This window comes from Mustela putorius, unplaced genomic scaffold (assembly GCF_011764305.1).
Source record: "Mustela putorius furo isolate JIRA1106 unplaced genomic scaffold, ASM1176430v1.1 tig00003834_pilon_pilon_pilon, whole genome shotgun sequence".
In the NCBI taxonomy this organism is placed as follows: domain Eukaryota; kingdom Metazoa; phylum Chordata; class Mammalia; order Carnivora; family Mustelidae; genus Mustela; species Mustela putorius.
In genome coordinates, this window is record NW_025421987.1 from 93,117,720 (window position 1) to 93,136,169 (window position 18,450).

Sequence of the window (18,450 nt, forward strand, 5' to 3'; positions counted from 1 at the left end):
TCATTGAGCCATGGAAATTTTTCTTCCTACTAGCAAAGATTTGCTGTGGCAGCTTGAACAAGAAGCAGTAGCCTTTTGAGCAAGCCAGCAGCGAATCTTAACAAAATCACATCATATTTTATCTTCTTCCATAAATGTTGTTTTCCTTTTTCCTGAGGGTGGCTATTTTCTACTTTCCAAAGGAATAGAGAACAGTTTATATGTGATTTTAAAGGAAATGTTAAGAGCCCCAAATTGTAGAGATTGACATCTAACTTCATATTCCCTTTCTGGTCAGAAAAGAAACTGGGAGATTTGAACATTTCATTCAGCAGTTTGAGGAGCTCTGATTAGCAATCTATTTGAGAGTGCACGCCCATCTCTTAGTTCCTGTGTCAATGCAGGTGGAGTAGACAGGAGACAAAATTCTGTGCTCCAGCATTTTAGATCCAGTGATTTCCCTGGAAGTGACTCGTTTGTCAGGAGTATGTGACAAGCAAGAGTGGGCTGTTACTTCTACGTAATTCCCTTTGGATTTTGAAGTATTTCAAGGATTTGACCCTCTTAACCTTAGCAAGAGATCATTAAATGCAGGTTTAAAGTGCCATATTTAGAAAACAATATCTCGTGTTACTATTTAAGACTTTTACTGTAAGTCAAGGAGTGTCATTATTTTATTCTTGCGTTTTATTGATTATGTGTTGAATGAAACAAATTACCTTTTAATAACTTCCCAGTGGAATTCTTGTTGGCAGCAGGTGGAGAAAAGTGAATGCAGGTCTCTAAGCCCTAGGGTTGTATCAGACATTACAACATTACCCTACGAACCACACTACCAGCCAATGACATCCTTCTCATGCCATAATTAGAAGCATGGCATTAAATAAAGGAAAAGTTCAAGCAGGTGGGGGGTGGAAGGGGATGATCAGGGAACTAGAAACGTGGTAGATAAGTAAACAGAAGACTCAATGAAAGTCTTGGACCTTTTAAGCTGATGTAGATTTTACCCCAGAGTCAGAAATACTTTATGGTTTAATTGCAGCGTTAAGAGTAATGATGACAGCAGGGGTAATGTGCTACACTCAGGGCCAGTAGAGATCCTGTCTTTCTTCTTTGTTCCCTGACCAATCTCTTTTCTTTCTTATGATACCAATTCTATCTCCTGATAACCCCCAAAGTGGTCCTCTGGGAGGTGTGAATATCTTCTATCATGATCAAAAATGACCCCTTCAGTTTTCTTCTAAATTAAATTTCCCTTCCCTTTTATGTTTTGCATTCAAGTAAGAGTAAAAAACAAACAACCCCCCCCCAAAAAAAACAATAAGTTTTTTTTAAGATTGTCAAATAGGGATGAGATTGGCAGCAGTTTAATATGTTACTTTTCCCAAGGTGTACTTACTTTTTAATAAAGGATGACTACAGAGGGCAAATCTTACCCAAGGCAGGAGACTTGAGTGTGGTGGGATTACCATGCTAACCAATGGGAGAGGAGAGGGAGTCGAACTAGAGAAGGAGAGGACCTCCTGAGGACCCTCAAGTCAAACATTTCTAGACATTTCCACTCCAGAAGACAGTTATAGCTATGCTATGTCACAAATGCACTTTTAAATTGAATTTAAGGAAACCTTTTCAGGTAAGTACTCAGACTCCATTGGTTTTTACCCTGAAAGGAAAGCTCACAAAGTTAGTTATCAGTCTTTCCATAAAAATGGCCAGTCTTGATGATGGGCAACTTAAGACTGTACAGTTTGTGTTTCCTATAGGTAATCATTGATAGATGATCATGCTCATTGTGCTTTTATCAAACATTTCTTCCAAAACTATTAAACCTTTCTCTGAGTGTACTTTTAGCAAAGCCAAGTGTAGAGTTCAATTTTATTATGTACCCCCTCCACACAAAAGGATGAGTGAAATAAATATCATCATCTATCAGGTAATAAATAGGTTATTGGAAAAACTGGGTGGGAGAAGCTGTACATTTATTTAATAAAGTTTTTTTAAAAAATCTTTTTATGTCATCTAAATGTCATGGTGTATCAGTTGAATCTCTGATTCTAAAGGTCAAATTACTAATTACAGATATGCCAGTTCAAGGAACCTGAGCTGTCATATATTTTAGGTTGACATACATTTCTTAATCATAATCTAAAAATCTTTTTTCATCTTTTGTTCTTTCATTGGTAATCACTAAATGAAACACATTTAAAAATTATCATTCTCCAAAGCTGTGCACCAAAGAAAAGGTTAAAAAGCAAATAAAATGTAAATATAAAGGCTTTATTCCTATAGGAATTGGCATTTATGCTACTGGCTTGAATAACATAGTAAAAAATACTATTTAGAGCAATGCATTGCTGAAATGTTAACATTTTTTTCAATCCTAAAGATTCCAGAATCGTGAAGGTGTATGGAATCCATACATCCCACAGTATTTGGCACATAATTGGCACTCATGGGATAGAACTGGCTAACTAATCACCTATGCGCCACTAGAAATCTGTTAAATTGGCAAAATCAGATTTATTTTTATAAAAAATGACTAGTAGTTAATTTAAAATGTTCACTAGGGATATATGTCCTCTCAAGGTCACAGTGAGGTAGATATATATTAAAGGTAATAGTGTGCAGCATATATCTGCAGATTTACCATTCCTGTGGCTATTAAGTGGCCATTAATAATTGATTAAGATAATAAAAAGATGAAATGGAACTTAAGGTTGTTTAGCAGCTTGATAATTGTCATGCTGTAGATACAAACATCATGGGTCCCTTCCCCAGGATTGTTTTTAAGATGAGCAATGCTGATTTTGAGCCCACTTTTCAACTTAGCACTTGAGGTTTAATCTGTCAGCAGCAAAAAGTAAATAGAAGTGCCATGCTTCTTTTAGTGAAAAGTACATTTTAAAAGGTATCCCATTATCTTTGTGATTTACCCAGGATTTTCTTGCTCTCTGAGCCCAAAACCATATACTTTGGAAGATGCCAACATTGGTGGAGTTTGCTTAGATGTAAATTGTGCCCAAGCCAAGATTATAGACAATTAACAGACATCTCCATCACTCTCCTTACCTACACTACCACAGTTAGTGTTGACTTTTCTGAAGTAAATGTCAATTCTTGTTTCTCCATTAAAGCCATACAAAAGAAGCAAAAAGAGGAATTTTGTGACCTTGGGAAAAGATATGCACATAAATGATCTTTGCAAGTAAATAGAAGATTAAACTTATGATGATTTATTGAGAGAAAGGCTTTTCCCCCAAATTCTTTTATTTCTGGAGGTGCAAATAAAAATATATTATTGAAACTTTCAAACATTAAACTGGTCTTCAATTTTCCTTTGTTCTACCAATGTTCATACTCCTAATTTCACTACCATGAAAACTTTATTTTAGCCAGGATAATGCTATGCAATGTGACTAGTTTATTAGGGGTGGAAAAAAAAAAAAGGTAATCCAGGAAGTGCATTTTTTTTTCCTCAATAGGAGAGAATACAGTCCAAATAATCATATTTAAAGTTCTCTTTTGCAAGGTTCAGTACATTGAGAAACACCCTTTGAATCATCCAATGGAGAGAGAAAAGATAAGGATAGACTATGATCCATTTTCCATAATGGTTTAGTTTCAGGGAACAAGGAGATGCTGTGAAGCAAGTACGACAATTCTGATTACAGCCTCGTCCAAAACTGCTGTTCTGTGCTTTGGCCTCCCATTTCGAGTTTTGCTCTTGGAATCTGTTCATGGTCCTCATAGCCGAGGTTGATGTAGAATCCATTTTTGCCATCACCTGAATAATCTGTTCTGTGTGTAGGAGGCCAGGTGGGATCTTCTGCCAGCCTTTTTTGCCAGTTTTTATATTGACTTTTAGAAGAGAATCCAAATTCTTTTTTGATCCATAGCCAGAGCTTTTGGTTTTGAAGGATGACATCCTGAGAAATCAGGTAGAGAAAACATCCAAATTATGAGCCTACTTTTCCCTGCAGCCAGGTTGCTCACCACCGCACTCTGCTCCCCCAGGTCTTCCTATGAGATGTGCTTAGTACTGCTGCTTCTGAAGCAGCTTCTCCTTCCTACTGTCCCCACGATGTCTAGCAGCTCCCCCTGGTTCTTCCCTTTGAGGAAGAAGAGTGCTTGAGAGAAATCTGCCCAAAGCTTACAGCCTTTCATTTCTACAGATTTTCTAGTTAAATCCTGGCTGCTGATTCACTTAGAATTATTTTAGTGCCAGACTGAAATAATAACAAAATAATGTACTCAAAATCAAGGAAAGAAAAAAAAATCACTGCTATCTGCCACATGCCAATTTATCAAATTGTTGTATAACTATTTAAATAAACAGCATCTCTATTTTTGAATGCATGAGTTGAGTCTAAAATTTCAGATAATACTGAGATAATACCTGATATAATACTATAATGAATACCTTCATACACATAAGTTTTCTTTCTCCTTTTGGGTTATTTAAAAATATATAGGCTCAAAAATGGAATTCCTTAAAGAGTACGAGAAATTTTATACCATTATATACAGTTATATGTATGGGTGTGTGTGCGTGTGTATGTATTTTTTAAAATTTGGTTGATCCCTTTCCCCAAGGGACTTAGAATACATAAATCTTTTTTTTTTAACTGTCCCTTTAAAAAAAACAATAGTTCCTGAAACTTTCACTGAGTAGGTGAAGTCATTTAGTGACACTGAGTAGAAGAAAAATGCTATAGAGGAAGACTTTCAAGGGTAAGAATTGACTAAAATGAGAAATGGCTTCCTTTCTCTCTTAATTAAGGAAGCCCTTCTGAAGACAGTTCTTCACTCGAAAGGTCTCATTGAATTTTAGAGCTGGTAGGTCACCTGGTCTTGTCTCTACTAGCTCATGAGAATACTAGAAAAGTATAATATAATGCCTTCATGGGAGATTACATTAGAGTTAATTTAATGTTTTGCTTTCTATGCTACAGATCCTAAAAGCACTTCTATACAGTCTTTAAGATTTTAGAATTTCCCCCAAAGAGAGCATGTACAGCTTTTACAAAACCTTAATAACTATCACTTTTGGGGACAAAAGAGGTTGCATTAAAAAACAGGCATGTGCATAATCCCACCCCCTTCTCCCAAACCCCCTCCCCCCGGCAACCCTCAGTTTGTTTTGTGAGATTAAGAGTCACTTATGGTTATAAAAATAAAAAATTAAAACCTAAAAAAACAGGCATGTGTTGAGAATGATACCTTTTTTTCCCCTAGAAAGAAAGAAAGAGATGTAAGAAATCACTTTACCTCTACAAAGAAGGCCACACAGAACTGGATGAGGGCTACCACCAAAACTGAAACCCTCCATGATGTCAGGGTTGGGATGAGCTGTTAAAAAAAGAAATGCTACCTTTATGCTTTGCATATCTTCCATTTTCAAACAAAATATCTTAATGATCTTGTTTATATTAATTAATATATATTTATATTAATTAATTTATATTTGTAACAAGTCTCTGAGCTTGGAGGGTGGGCATGGCTTTCTTCACTTCACGGATGAGGTCAGTAACTTGCCCAAGGATTCAAAGCCAATCAATAAATGGCAGAGCCAGAATGCAAATGAGAATTGACTGCCTCTGGGCCTGTGCTCCCTTAACTGCCTGACAGAGACTTTGGAAAATGTGCTCTCAGTCACACACATGAGACAAAGCACTTTGGAACTTGCGTGTCTCTCTTCATTTTTATCTTTTCAAAAATAAGAAAGAGAATACAAGATGAAGTTGTTCATTTAATAATACTATTACTTCTAATCCTCCCAAAGTAAAATCTACCTGGAGTTCATTCTTTCAGTAAAACTGATTATGAGTAAAACATAAAGGGGAAAGAGATTCAAGTTGCTTTTGAAACTAGGTGGAAATTTTCTGAACAAATGGTCCTAGCACTAAATCTAATGGCTTGATGGAATTTGAACCCACTCAACCCACCTCCTTTTGAGGACTAAAGGGTGCATACTGACCACCAAATAAAATTAGGTAATAAGTGTGAACACTACAACTTCTCATGCTGCATCCATAGCAAGAGAATATTCACACAGAGCCCTTCTGACCCAAAGTAAAGGACGGGGATTGAGCTGCCTTTAGGACTAAACCCACAGACCTTTCACCACGTCTAGAAGCTCACTTGCAACTCTCACCCCTAGTCTGATATGGGGTATTTCAAAGTAACACTTTGTTATTTTTTTCCCCAAGTACAGACAGACTTTCTGAGGTTGTGAGACACAGCCTGGGAGCATGCTGTCTGGAGAAGGTTGTAAGGTGTGGTAGGGGGTCAGATGCCAGTGGAGAACCTGGCCCTTGCCCTCCCTGTGGCCCCTGCCCTCATCTTGGAGGTCTCTTCTCCATCTCTTGGCTTGGACGGCACCTGTCATATTGCTTTGGAATCATCTGCTTATGTGATGGTCTTCCCTCCTAGTCCCTGAACTACTTGAGAGGGGTGCCCACATATTACTCATCTTTGGAGCCCTAGTGTCAAGCATGTGCTAAAGCTTCATAATGTATTGTAAGTGACTAAATGATATAGGTTTTCACTTCCTAACTGCGTCTCTGTCCACAGCCTCTCTGGCTCTAGCATGTAGCCTTCCTGCCATCATCTAATTAGTCATCCTTAAAAACTCTGCTGAAAAAAACCTGTTTGGATATCATCAATGACTCCCTGTTGCTTTCAGAAGAGAGCCCAAACTTCCCTGACCCTCTCCATCCAGCCATGCCTTCATCATATTCCACAGCATGGTGCTGCCATCTTTGCCAGTCTTCCAGGTGTTCTGTGAAACAAGTCTGGCTTTTGATTTTTATCTCTGCCACCCTACATTCTTTTGCATTTCCAAGACAAAATAGATTCTTCCAGCCCTCTCTGCTTGTGCTCAGGCTGTTCTCCTGGTTGGAAATACTCCTACCCTTTACCTAGCAAAACCTAGCCTATCCTCTAGACACAGATCACATTGTGCCTCCTCCATGAAGCCTCCCATGATAGACACAGGCCCCGTGAGAACTCCTCCTTCTTATGTTCTCACTTCTATGTTACACCCTCTTGAAGCATGGGTGGTCTCATGTTACTACATCATCATATCTCTTGGGTGGGACTCATCTTCACAACAAAACTATAGATTGCAAATCAAGAGTTAATCCTCTTTTTTTTTTTTTACTTCTCCCACAAGTATGGCTCCAAGAATGGATTCAATGACCTCTTGATAAATTTTATTTTAACTCACTGCACCCCAGATTAAATGATGTCCACTGAAATAAAACTCCCTGCAGTCCATGTCTGACAGAGAGAATATGATTGGCCTGTACGTCTACTTTTCCTTACTCCTTACAACTACATCATAAAGGATTTCTACTATATGTTAAAAAAACTAAAATTGGAGAATTAGTTATTATTGTGTTAATAGATTAATTTATTATATTAGTATAACATGGAAGGGTAAAATATCCACGCATAGTATTTTAGGTGTGAAGAGATAAATGTCCCTGACTGAAAATATAGATCATCTGAAAACAATCAGAGGGTCGCATATGGGAGAGCCAGGTAAGCTATTTGTTGTTTTAGTAAATGAGAAGAACCTCACAATATTAAAATATCAGAGAGAATATGGTAATAATTAACGGTGCAGATATGGTTCCATCGCACATGTGAGTCATTGAAGATGTGATAATGAATAGCTCTTACCTCCATTCCATGATATATATCTTGAAAGTCAGAAAACAGAATGAAAACTGTGAGACCCAAGGCAGACATCAGCAGAAATGAAAATATATCTGAAGAAACACCAAAACATTATTTTCAGATACTAAATGAATGTTTCATATAATTTGGCACACACTGCAGAACCAATGATCTCTGTTGGGCAAATACCGGATACATCTTCAGATGTTTTGATATATCCTCATATGCTTTAAAATATGTTCTAATGCTTATAAGACAAAGGCTGTATCGTAACATCTTTCTTTGAAAGGCGAGGTGCAGAAAACTGCCAATTAACTACGGTAAACTCCATAAAGGAGTCACGTCAGCTGAGAAGTCCAGGGGGGCTAGGACACCCCGCAGGGACCAGCTCATGTAAAAGGTCCCCAGAGAGGCCCTAAATCACTGCACAGCTAGTGAGTCGTGCCTGAACGGAGAGTCAGTCCCCTCAGCACCACTTCATTCTTCCTTGTTGCCTAGAGAATAAGGTCCAGGGTCTTCAACTGACGTTCAAGGCCTTCCCCAATTCGATTTCAATCTGCCTTTCTGATCTGCTCTCTGATGGCTCTTCCTTATGTGTCTTAGGGAAGTTAAATCACATAGCTGCCATTTCCACGGAGGCCTTTGTTGACAACATACACTGTGTAGGTGATATTTTTCCTGTCTTGGCAAGTTCCACTTTTTCTTAAAAAAAGCCAATTCAGATACCACTTTTTAAAAAAGACTTCCCCAGCGTCTCTTACAAAGTTTTATTTCGTATGGTTATGGACCATTCTGCTTTGCCTGATCTTCCTTTATGAATCTACTAGACTGTAACCACTTAAAAGTGTCTTTGTATGTGTTTTTCTAGGACTCTGAACGGAAAGAATGAGCAACTCTCCTGTACATCTGCTAGGTTCTTTCTCTCCAACCAGCCCAAATGGCTTTGCTTTGGGGAGCTAAACTTCCCAGGATGCAATGTGTCAGCACCACTGTTCTTAACCCTCCAAGCCTCCCAACACCTGTGTCCTCAGAGCTCTTGGGCACTTTGCAGATGGTGCCTTAGAAATGTTTTTGGTAAGATTAGCATCTCCAGGCCAAAAGAGCAGCATTTCATCTGTGTTGCCATGACATAAATGACTCTTACAAGTGTTAAAATTCATAAACAAACAAGCAAAGTAGGTTTTCTCTTATATTCTCTCCACCTCATTTATTCCAGTGTTTATGGTCTGCCAGCCCCCAACTCTATATAGGCCTCTATAACCAGAAATCAGAAGTAACTGCCTATCTACTGCTGGCCCTATTCTATTTTTTTTTAAGATATCAGAGTTCTGTTTTCACCCTTGTGCCCAACGTGTGCCCACATACTCTTCCAAGCTTCACTTTATTTATTTATTTATTTATTAAAATTTTATTTGTTTATTTGACAGAGAGGGACAATGAAAGAGAGAGCACAAGTGGTGGTGGGGGTGGGCAGCAGAGAGAGAGGGAGAAGCAGGCGTTCCACTGAGCAGGGAGCCTAATATGGGGTTCCATCCCAGGATCCTGGGATCATGAGCCGAAGGCAGATGCTTAATGACCCAGGTGCCCCAAAGTTTCACTTTAGATACACAACTAGATGCAGCACCTCCCAGAAGAATACTCAGGCTTGCATGGAAGAGGTGTGAGGCAGACAGAAGAAAAGCAGGAGCTGCAGGATTGCTTATTTCCCAAAATAAAGTGACCTGAATAGCTTGGTGATAAGAAGAGCCCAGAAAAGGGGCTGTATGGAGTTTTCATTTATTCCATTGTCTCCATGTCTCAGGGACCCAGCTAGTGGGAAAAAGAGGATGCCCCCAAACGTCCAAGCTGATGAAGGCCCGGTCATCACAGGAACCAACTGAGTGCTATGCACATCACATTGTCCTTAGACTGACGATCTGAAAACCAGGCCAGGTGGGTGCACAAATGACCATTGTGGAAGCAAATGCTTAAGACCTTCATTTAATTCAGCTTTGATTAGAAAACATAATGAGGAACCAGATGAATGTTGCCTCCCCTGATCAATGGCTACTGATGAGGAAAGTTAAAACTCTTTTTACATAGGTAATTTGGAAAGACAAGTCCTTGGCAAGGCACTACAGATTGTTTCCAGACCATATTTATTCCACAAATATTCACACCTACTTCCATAAAAATTAAATTTGTATTTTTTTCTATATCTCGTCATCATAAAGTTGATCTCCTGTCCAAGGTTATTAAGACAGGGACAAACTTGTCTTTTTTTTTTTTCCCCCAAGATTTTATTTATTTATTTGACAGACAGAGATCACAAGTAGGCAGAGAGACAGGCAGAGAGAGAGGAGGAAGCAGGCTCCCCGCTGAGCAGAGAGCCCAATGTGGGGCTCGATCCCAGGACCCAGGGATCATGACCTGGGATTATAGAATGTAAATAATTCTAAAATTAGTTTAATGTAGTAAATGTATGTTTCTAATTTAGAAAGAGGAATAAGGCTTACTTTTCTAATATCTATGACTTATTTTGAAAATTAGAGGTTACAGGTTATGCCATGGGATGGCATAACTGTAGTAAATTCTCTAAAGCAAAAATTTTATAGACTAGATTTTCTGATCATGATAATGAAAGTAAAAATTATTAATCAAATTTAAATGAAAAATCCTTTCCAACATAGCAATTTAAAACAAAATTCTAAACATCTCTTGGTCAAAAAGGAAATCAAGTCCATTTCATTTGTAAGCTACTGATAAGAAGAGTAGTAAGAGAATGAAAACAAAATCTCTTCCCACTTGAAGATGAAAAATTGCTATTCTTAAACTAGTGGGTCAAAGAAGAAATTCAATAATAATTAGACACATGAAAATGTAAAGAACGTAACCCAAAATATATTTCTTGATCTTGAATGCTTTTCTAATTTCATAAAAATAAAAGAAAATGCATATATTATAAAGACAATTCTAACATTACAATTTTTTTCAGACAAAGTAAGAAGGGGGAAAGAATGGGAAAAGCAAAAATTAACAAGTTAGAAAATGGAAGACAGAATTATTAAATTTTAAAGAAAACCAATAAAAATACATTTCCGCTAAGAATAAATGAAACCAGGGAAATCGGAGGGGTAGAGGAGAGACTGTGGACTCTGAGAAACAAACTGAGGGTTTTGGGAGGGAGAGGGATGGGAGAGATGGATGAGTCTGGTGGTAGGTATTAAGGAGGGTACGTATAGCATGGAGCACTGGGTGTGGTGCATAAACAATGAATCTTGGGACACTGAAAAATAAAATTAAATTAAAAAAAGAATACATGAAACATAAGACATACATGATGAGAACATTAAAAGTTAGAGAAGGCATTAGAGTTAAAAGAAAATGCCACTCAAAATCTGATGCTAAGGTTTGATAATCTCGATGAAATAGAATTATCCAGACCCCCCCCCAAATTATTATTTTAAAAACAGTTTAAAAATAAAATAACTTAAATCAATTCTTTAAAAAAAAATCTTTCAAAGGAAGGATTTTGAGGCAGATGATATTACTGGGTTCTTGCAAACTGCCAAGGAATAGACAATTCCTATCTACAAAGTACTTTTTCTGGGAAAGAAAAAGTCGAAGAGTTTTCAAATCTAATACTCATACCTAACAAAACACTGCACAAAAACATCAGACCAATCCAATATAAAATGCAGACATTAAAATACTATAAAATTCAATTTAGTAAGAGTATAATCCACCACAAATAAGTAGGGTTTGCTCAAGAATATGAAGATAATTTAATAATAAGTTTATTAATATAACAGATTCTAACAATGGGTCAAAAGGAAAAAAAAAGCATCATCATCTCAGTAGGTGATGGGAAGACATTTGATGAAATACATCTCCTGTTCTTGTTTTATTTCATGGAAATAAAAAGGTATTTTCTTTACATGAACTAATATTGAACCAATATTTGAAATCATATTTACAGGTGAAAACAACTGATGTATTTTTATTAAGGAGTAGAACTTTTTGCTACCAACACAATTATTTAATATTATCCTGAAAATTCTGGACTGTATACTAAGACAGAAAATATAAATAAGCAATATAATTACTGGAAAAGAAGAAGAAGCATTACCTGCAGATGATATTAATTATCTTTCTAGAACACTCAAGAATCAAGGAGTAATTGCAAAGTTCAAAAAGTGTTCTGGATAGAAAATAAACAACACTATAACTTTTACAGGTATTAGTGATAACCAGTTAAAAAAATGTGATGGGGGGCTGGGTGGCTCAGTGGGCGAAGCCTCTGCCTTCGCCTCAGGTCACGATCCCAGGGTCCTGGGATCGAGCCTTGAATTGGGCTCTCTGCTCAGCCGGGAGCATGCTTCCTCCTCTTTCTCTGCCTGCTTCTCTGCCTACTTGTGATCTCAGTCAGTCAAATAAATAAATGAAATCTTTTTATAAAAAAATGTTTTAAAAAATGTGATGGGAAAAAGTCACTCACAATATAAAGAAAAATATTAAAAAACACAAAATAAGTTTCTTAAATGTTCAGGATCTACAACAGAAAAAAACAATAAATATTTACTGAACGATGTAAAAAAAAAAAAGCATGAACAAATAGAAAAGGATGGCATGTTTTTAAATGTGAGGACTAAATTGTGTTAACAAATAATTTTTTCCCAAAGTATCAGAATTCAGAAAGGGATTTTTTTTTTAAACCTTACAGTTTGTTATAGAGTTTATCTGGAAGGATGAATAAGCAAGAAAAGTAAGAAATTTTTGAAAAGTGAAGAGTAATGAAGATATGCCAATCTTACTATTCATTAAAATTTATTATAAAACTACAGCTAAATGAATGAAACTATAATTTTTAGATCAAGAATAGACTGGTACATTAATGAGACAGAAAAGATAGCTTAGGAACTAGTTAATTATATAAAAATTGATTTATAGGTATATAACATATATAAATATAATATAGGGGTGCCTGGGTTGCTCAGTTGGCTCAGTGCCAACTTTGGGTTTTGGCTCAGGTCATGATCTCAGGATCATGGGATCCAGCCCCGACATGGGCTCTGAACTCAGTGGGGAGTCTGCTTGAAGTTCTTCCACCTTCCCTCTCCCTTCCTCTGTTCTCCTTGCTCCTACCCCCACAGTCTCTCTTCCAAGAATAAATAAAAATAAAATATTTAAATATAATATAAAAACTCACATAATATAAATTATGTATATAATAAAGCCATACATATACATGAATATGTATGTATGCTAAGGGTGGCATTATATTTAATTAAGAAATAAATGATCCAAAGAAATATTAAGTAATAAAATCTTCTGGGAAAACTAGTAATTACTTGAATAAAGTAGTTTGAGTTCTCAAACTATATGCCACTATTAACATTAGATTTAAAAAAAGAATGGATTAAAAAATATAAATAAGCAATTCAGAAAAGAAATGTTTAATCATATGAAAATATGTTCATCCTCACTGGTGACTTAAGAAATGCACAGAATGGTTAAAGTAACTTGTCCAATGTTATGAAGCTACTAAAGAGGTCAAGTTGTATCTGAATTGATTAGAAGGTCTTCTACATGGTCGCCTGTGTAGCCCAGTCGTTTAAGTGTCTGCCTTGAGCTCAGGTCATGATACCAGGGTCCTGGGACGGAGCCCCGCATGGTGTTTCCTTCTCAGTGGGGAAGCTGCTTCTCCCTATCCCCCTACCCTTTCTCCCACTCATGTACTCCTTCCCACTTGTGGACTCTCTCTCAAATAATTTTTTTTTTTAAAGAAGGTCTTACAAAATACCTTGACATATACAAATGTGCTTTAAATCGTTCTTGATGACTCACAATGGGACAGGACTCACGTGACTATTTAATAATGCATGTGTTTATCTGCCAATGAGGAGGTTACTGCCCAATCGTCTACCACCTATGAAATGTCCTTCAATACTCAATTTAAAAAAAATTTAGAGCAGAATTATATTTTTAATGACAAGGCAAAGCTGAGAAAATAGAGAAAACTGAATAAAATAATGAAAAATGTGGATAACTAGAAGGGGAACTTAGAAGAATGAATCAAGTCAAAACAGCATTATATGACCAGTAGAAATGCCAGCGCTCCATTTTGGCATTCAGCCATCCCTTCACCACCGCCCTGGGATTCTGGGAGGGGGGGAAACGGAAAGAAAATGTGAAAAGAAAAATTAAACTTCATATACTCACAGTTTGTGTAGATGGGTTTTCGAAATGGCTTTCCCTTAGAAAAGATAAACGCCACAGTGATGCAGTTGATGGTGGCGATGGGCCACAGTGTGGTACTCTCAAAACTTAAAATTGAACCAGGAATCAGAGTCGCATTTCCAGTCCCATTTCTCTCCAAACTCACATTCGTTGAGAAATTACTTTGGTTGTCCAGAAAGCACTTACTACAAAAGAATTGCCAGCATTTATGGGATCTTTTATTCTATTTTTATCAGGTGGTACGAAAAAAAGTTTATCACTACCATGGGATCTCAGCTTTCAAATTGCTCCAGCCAGTAACCACCAGAACATATTTTGTTCACTTTTTGCAATGACAAAGCAAAAATAAAATTTAAAACAAGTCAAAATTATTCTTTGTCTAGCATTCCATTTAGAACAAGTGATCTGTCTTGAAAGGACTTGGATGATAATTTTCTATGGCATTCCTTTCAATTCAGAATGAATGAACCATGGCTATCTGCGTGTGTGTGTTTGTCTGCATATATGGTTAGGTGTGTTGTCACACGTGTGCCTGTATGCGTTAGAGTGAGCGTGAGTGTGTGTGTGTGTGTGTGTGTGTGTGTGTTGTTTTCTCTTCTGTGGACGAATGTAAGCCCACTGACTCAGGCCCTCAATTTGAATCTGCCTACTCTAATCCACTCTCTTACTGAGGATCCAAACATGACCCTCTCCTGCTTCTGAGTGTCCATGGCTCTATTTTGCTAATAAATTAAGTTCCAGCTTCTCAGGCAAGCTCAGAAGATCTGTGTACTCTGGTCTCTATCGGCCTTCCTTCCCTTATCTTTTGACAGTCTTCCTATGCTCCTTATATTCCAAACATAGGAATATTTTCTGTTGCCCAAATATCACAGTTTGCACACATCTGGGTCATGTACTCCATTCCCTCTCCACCCCTTTATCTGAAAGGCTTTGTCTTTAGTTCACTGGCAAGCATAACTACCAGACTCCATTCTTGCCTCTAGCACTGAATTTAGCTCACTGTTTTGCAATTATTCATTTGCATATTTTTACTTTCCATCTCAGGGATGAGAGTTCCTTGAATATGAACTGTCTCTTTTGGTTTTATTTTGTTATTGTTTTACTCAAATTTACAAATCCTTAGCACCTAGCGCAGATATGCCACAGAATATTTGCTCAGAAAAGTGCTTAAGTGATGGGTTTTCCCAGTCCAGATTGATCTATTAGCAATATTCATTTTTTTAAATAATCAAACTTACAAATTAGTTTCTATCCACTTTCTTGTTCAGCTTGAAACTTTTTACTCCTATAACTTGTTATAGATGAAATTAGTTCCCAAAAAATAGACTTAAGTCTTTTAATCCTTGGCTCCCTAGGGTACTGAGATGTGCTTTCCATAGAGCAGAGGTTCAGTGACTATTTGCTGAATACATTAATCATCAGTAGCCACAAAGTGTTTTTGCACAAAGGTGACAGATAGACCAGAGGCCTGAATTATAGAGTTTAACATAAAAGTGTATCTAATCTGTTATACTTACATTGCAGATAAGAAAGTTAAGGCATAGCATAGCATAGCCGTTAGTGATAGAGGCAGGACTACCTATCTATCACCCTTGGGGCTATACGTTCTTGTCCTCCAGATTCAATCAGAATATTATCTCTGAGTACACACACTCCAATTAGGAGAAAAATCTTGTTTTGAGAAAAATCTGGTTATGAATTCTCACTTCAAGTAATACTTGAATTTCTGAATTTAGGATCTCAATGACAATCCTGGACATCATTTGATAGTTTTTCATCTTTCACTGATTCCTGGGGCTCGGCTCCTTCAGGATCACAGTAGAGTGTGTGTAAAGGAGTTTGTACAAGCCTTACTTCAAAAAGAGATGCTCCTTTTCTGCCTTTCCTTTGGAGGTCAGGCAGGTTTTGTCAGAAAAAGCAAAGTTTGAATATCTATGGCATAGTTCACTACATTTTACCCTTAATTTACAGTTAAAGACTTACCCTAAGTCTAGTGTTCAGTTAAGTCAGAAAAATGGTACCATCTACTAACATATTATTCATTTGAAAAATGTAAATAAATTTAAACAAATATATCTGGTAAAACAGGGGTCAGCTTACTACAGCTCATTAGGTCAAATCCAACTCAACACCTCTTTTTGTAAATAAAGTTTTTTAAATTAACATATAACATATTATTTGTTTCAAGGGTATAGATCTGTGATTCATCAGTCTTACACAGTTCATAGCACTCACCATAGCAAGTACCCTCCCCATCTTTGTATAAACGAAGTTTTATTGGACATGGTCACACCTACTTTTTTACACATTGTTTGTGGCTGCTTTTCACTACAACAGCAGCACTGGGTAATTACAACAGAGATTGTCAGGTCCACAGAGCCTAAAATGTTTACTCTCTGACCCTCCACAAGAAACATTTGCTGACCTCTGGTCTATATGATCTCCAAACCACCAGGGAATGAGTACATTCATTCAGTCAACCAATGGTTGGGTCTACACATCAACAACAAATGTGAAGATCTTTTCCCACCCACTGCACATGGCTCACCCCAGGACTCTACCCATTAACTGTGTTCTGTGTTCTATCTGGTCATTGATATTTTGCAGTGTGGAGACACAACTTTTGTTAATTAAAAAGTTACAGACTGGGGAGAGGGACAAACCATAAGAGACTCCTAAACTCAGGAAACAAATTGAAGGTTGTTGGGGGTCAGGGGACGGATAGTGTGGCAGGGTTATGGACATTGGGGAGGGTATGTGCTATGGTGAGTGCTGTGAATTGTGTAAGACTGATGAATCACAGACCTGTACCCCTAAAGCAAATAATATATTATATGTTAATAAAATAAAAATTAATTAATTTATTTATTAAGGGTATATGTGCAAAACAAGTTGTACAATGACATTGCGGACTCATTGTATCACCTTCAGAAAGGAAAACTAAAAAACTGAACTTTACCTGTATCTGTAGACCTCACAATACCAGGGCTGCTGCTTCACATAGAGAAATGCACAGATTTGCACAATGCAGGTGAAACAGGTGTTCAAAAAGACTGAGAGCAGCAAAGGTGGAGAAAGGAGCTGTCCTGCTGGTCGGTAAGAAGCCAGCTTTGGGTAGGCATGAGTTGAACTCACTGAAAAACAAATGCATTTTCCCCTATTATGATTTCATTATTGACAGTAAAAATTGGGATGCATCTTATCTCAAGACTTGCATTAGGGTTCAGAGTCAGCAAACATGAATGAGGCTTTATATCTAGATAAGCACATTGCCTAGGTGCATATCCAATGCTACCAGTCCTTGCCTCTTCCATGTTTTGTTTCACCTTCAGAAATGAAAACCAATAGGTTTAAAAGTTCTGCTAATTATACATTTACCATGTTTCATGGTGCAAATATTTTCTCCATAACAAGACTGACCAGGAACGGTAGGTAAAATAGAGTGTGGGCTTTCACATGAAAAAGCAGTACTATGATCTCTCAGTAGAGGTGGGAAGGTGGGGAGTTAAGAAGAGGAGCATAAAGGTCGCCTGGGCAGTTCAGTCAGTTAAGCATCTGCCTTTGGCTTAGGTCATGATCCCAGGGTCCTGGGATTGAATCCCCTGTCAGGCTCCTTGCTCAGCAGGGAGCCTGCTTCCCACTCTACCTGCCTCTCTCCCTGCTTGTGCTTGTGCTCTCTCTCTCTGAAAAATAAATGAATAAAATCTTAAAAAAAAAAAAAGTGGAGAATAAGAGGCATCAGGCTAGACTAATCTTTATATACTGGTGATTTTTTTTTAAAGCACTCATTTTATTATTCATTCAGTCAACATTCTCTAAGTACTTCAGTGTACCAGGATAGATGCTAAAGGTGTGTTCTGTTCCATCCTGCTCACTGGTTAAGTCGCAAGTGGAGAACTGTTAGAACACATTACACCTGGTCAGGGAAAAGAGTTCATAAGATAAACTTGCTTCCAGATGAGAGTGTTAAAATGTATTATAGTTTTGATCCTAAGGTGTTATTTTTTTTTTAATTTAAAGGTTTGACAATAGGCAAAGGTTAAATAGAACAACTATAAATAAGAAAAGATGACTGCATTCTTCTTAGAAGCCACATATTCTAACAAGCTGATGAAAATGGAATGTACTTTACTTCTTAGTGCATCACAGGAAAGAAGCATGGAAAGGTCAGGAATTAGATACAATGCATTCAAAGGTTTACATTATAGTCGGGTTTCAGTTCTTATCTTCAGTTCTTATCTATTGCCTTTTCCTTTTTTATAGCTGATCACTGGTTTCTTTGATGTAAAGAAGAAAGTAGGGTATATATGATTAGATTTATGTTCATGAATGTAAGAGCAAAGCAGTAGGAGCAGGTGTCCAGTTTGGGATGATAACACTCTAAAGTAGGTCTTCAGTTTTCTCAGTGGGTTCTCAGGTAATCACGTGGACCTTCTGGTACTTCATTTTCTCATGTAGAAAGTGGATGTGTAGGAATGTCTAAATGGTCTCCAAAGTCTCTCCTGACTCATTTACTCTAAAGCTCTATAACTATCTAAGGCTTTAGCTTTACCAATTTAATCAGTGTTT

General features: G+C 37.2%; 1 protein-coding gene across 3 annotated transcripts in view; it reads right to left on the reverse strand.

Annotated features, from left to right (window-relative positions):
- Window positions 1-2,240: 2,240 nt before the first annotated feature.
- Window positions 2,241-18,450, reverse strand: part of ATP13A5 (ATPase 13A5) — a 104,368-nt gene continuing 88,158 nt past the window's right edge. For all 3 annotated transcript variants that reach the window (XM_004745282.3, XM_004745281.3, XM_004745280.3), the window contains 5 exons: window positions 16,841-17,015; window positions 13,864-14,066; window positions 7,666-7,754; window positions 5,248-5,328; window positions 2,241-3,905 (listed from right to left, as the gene is read on the reverse strand). In XM_004745282.3, the coding sequence (XP_004745339.2) occupies window positions 3,645-3,905; window positions 5,248-5,328; window positions 7,666-7,754; window positions 13,864-14,066; window positions 16,841-17,015 (809 nt within the window). In that variant the 3' untranslated portion in view covers window positions 2,241-3,644. The remainder of the gene's footprint in view (window positions 3,906-5,247; window positions 5,329-7,665; window positions 7,755-13,863; window positions 14,067-16,840; window positions 17,016-18,450) is intronic.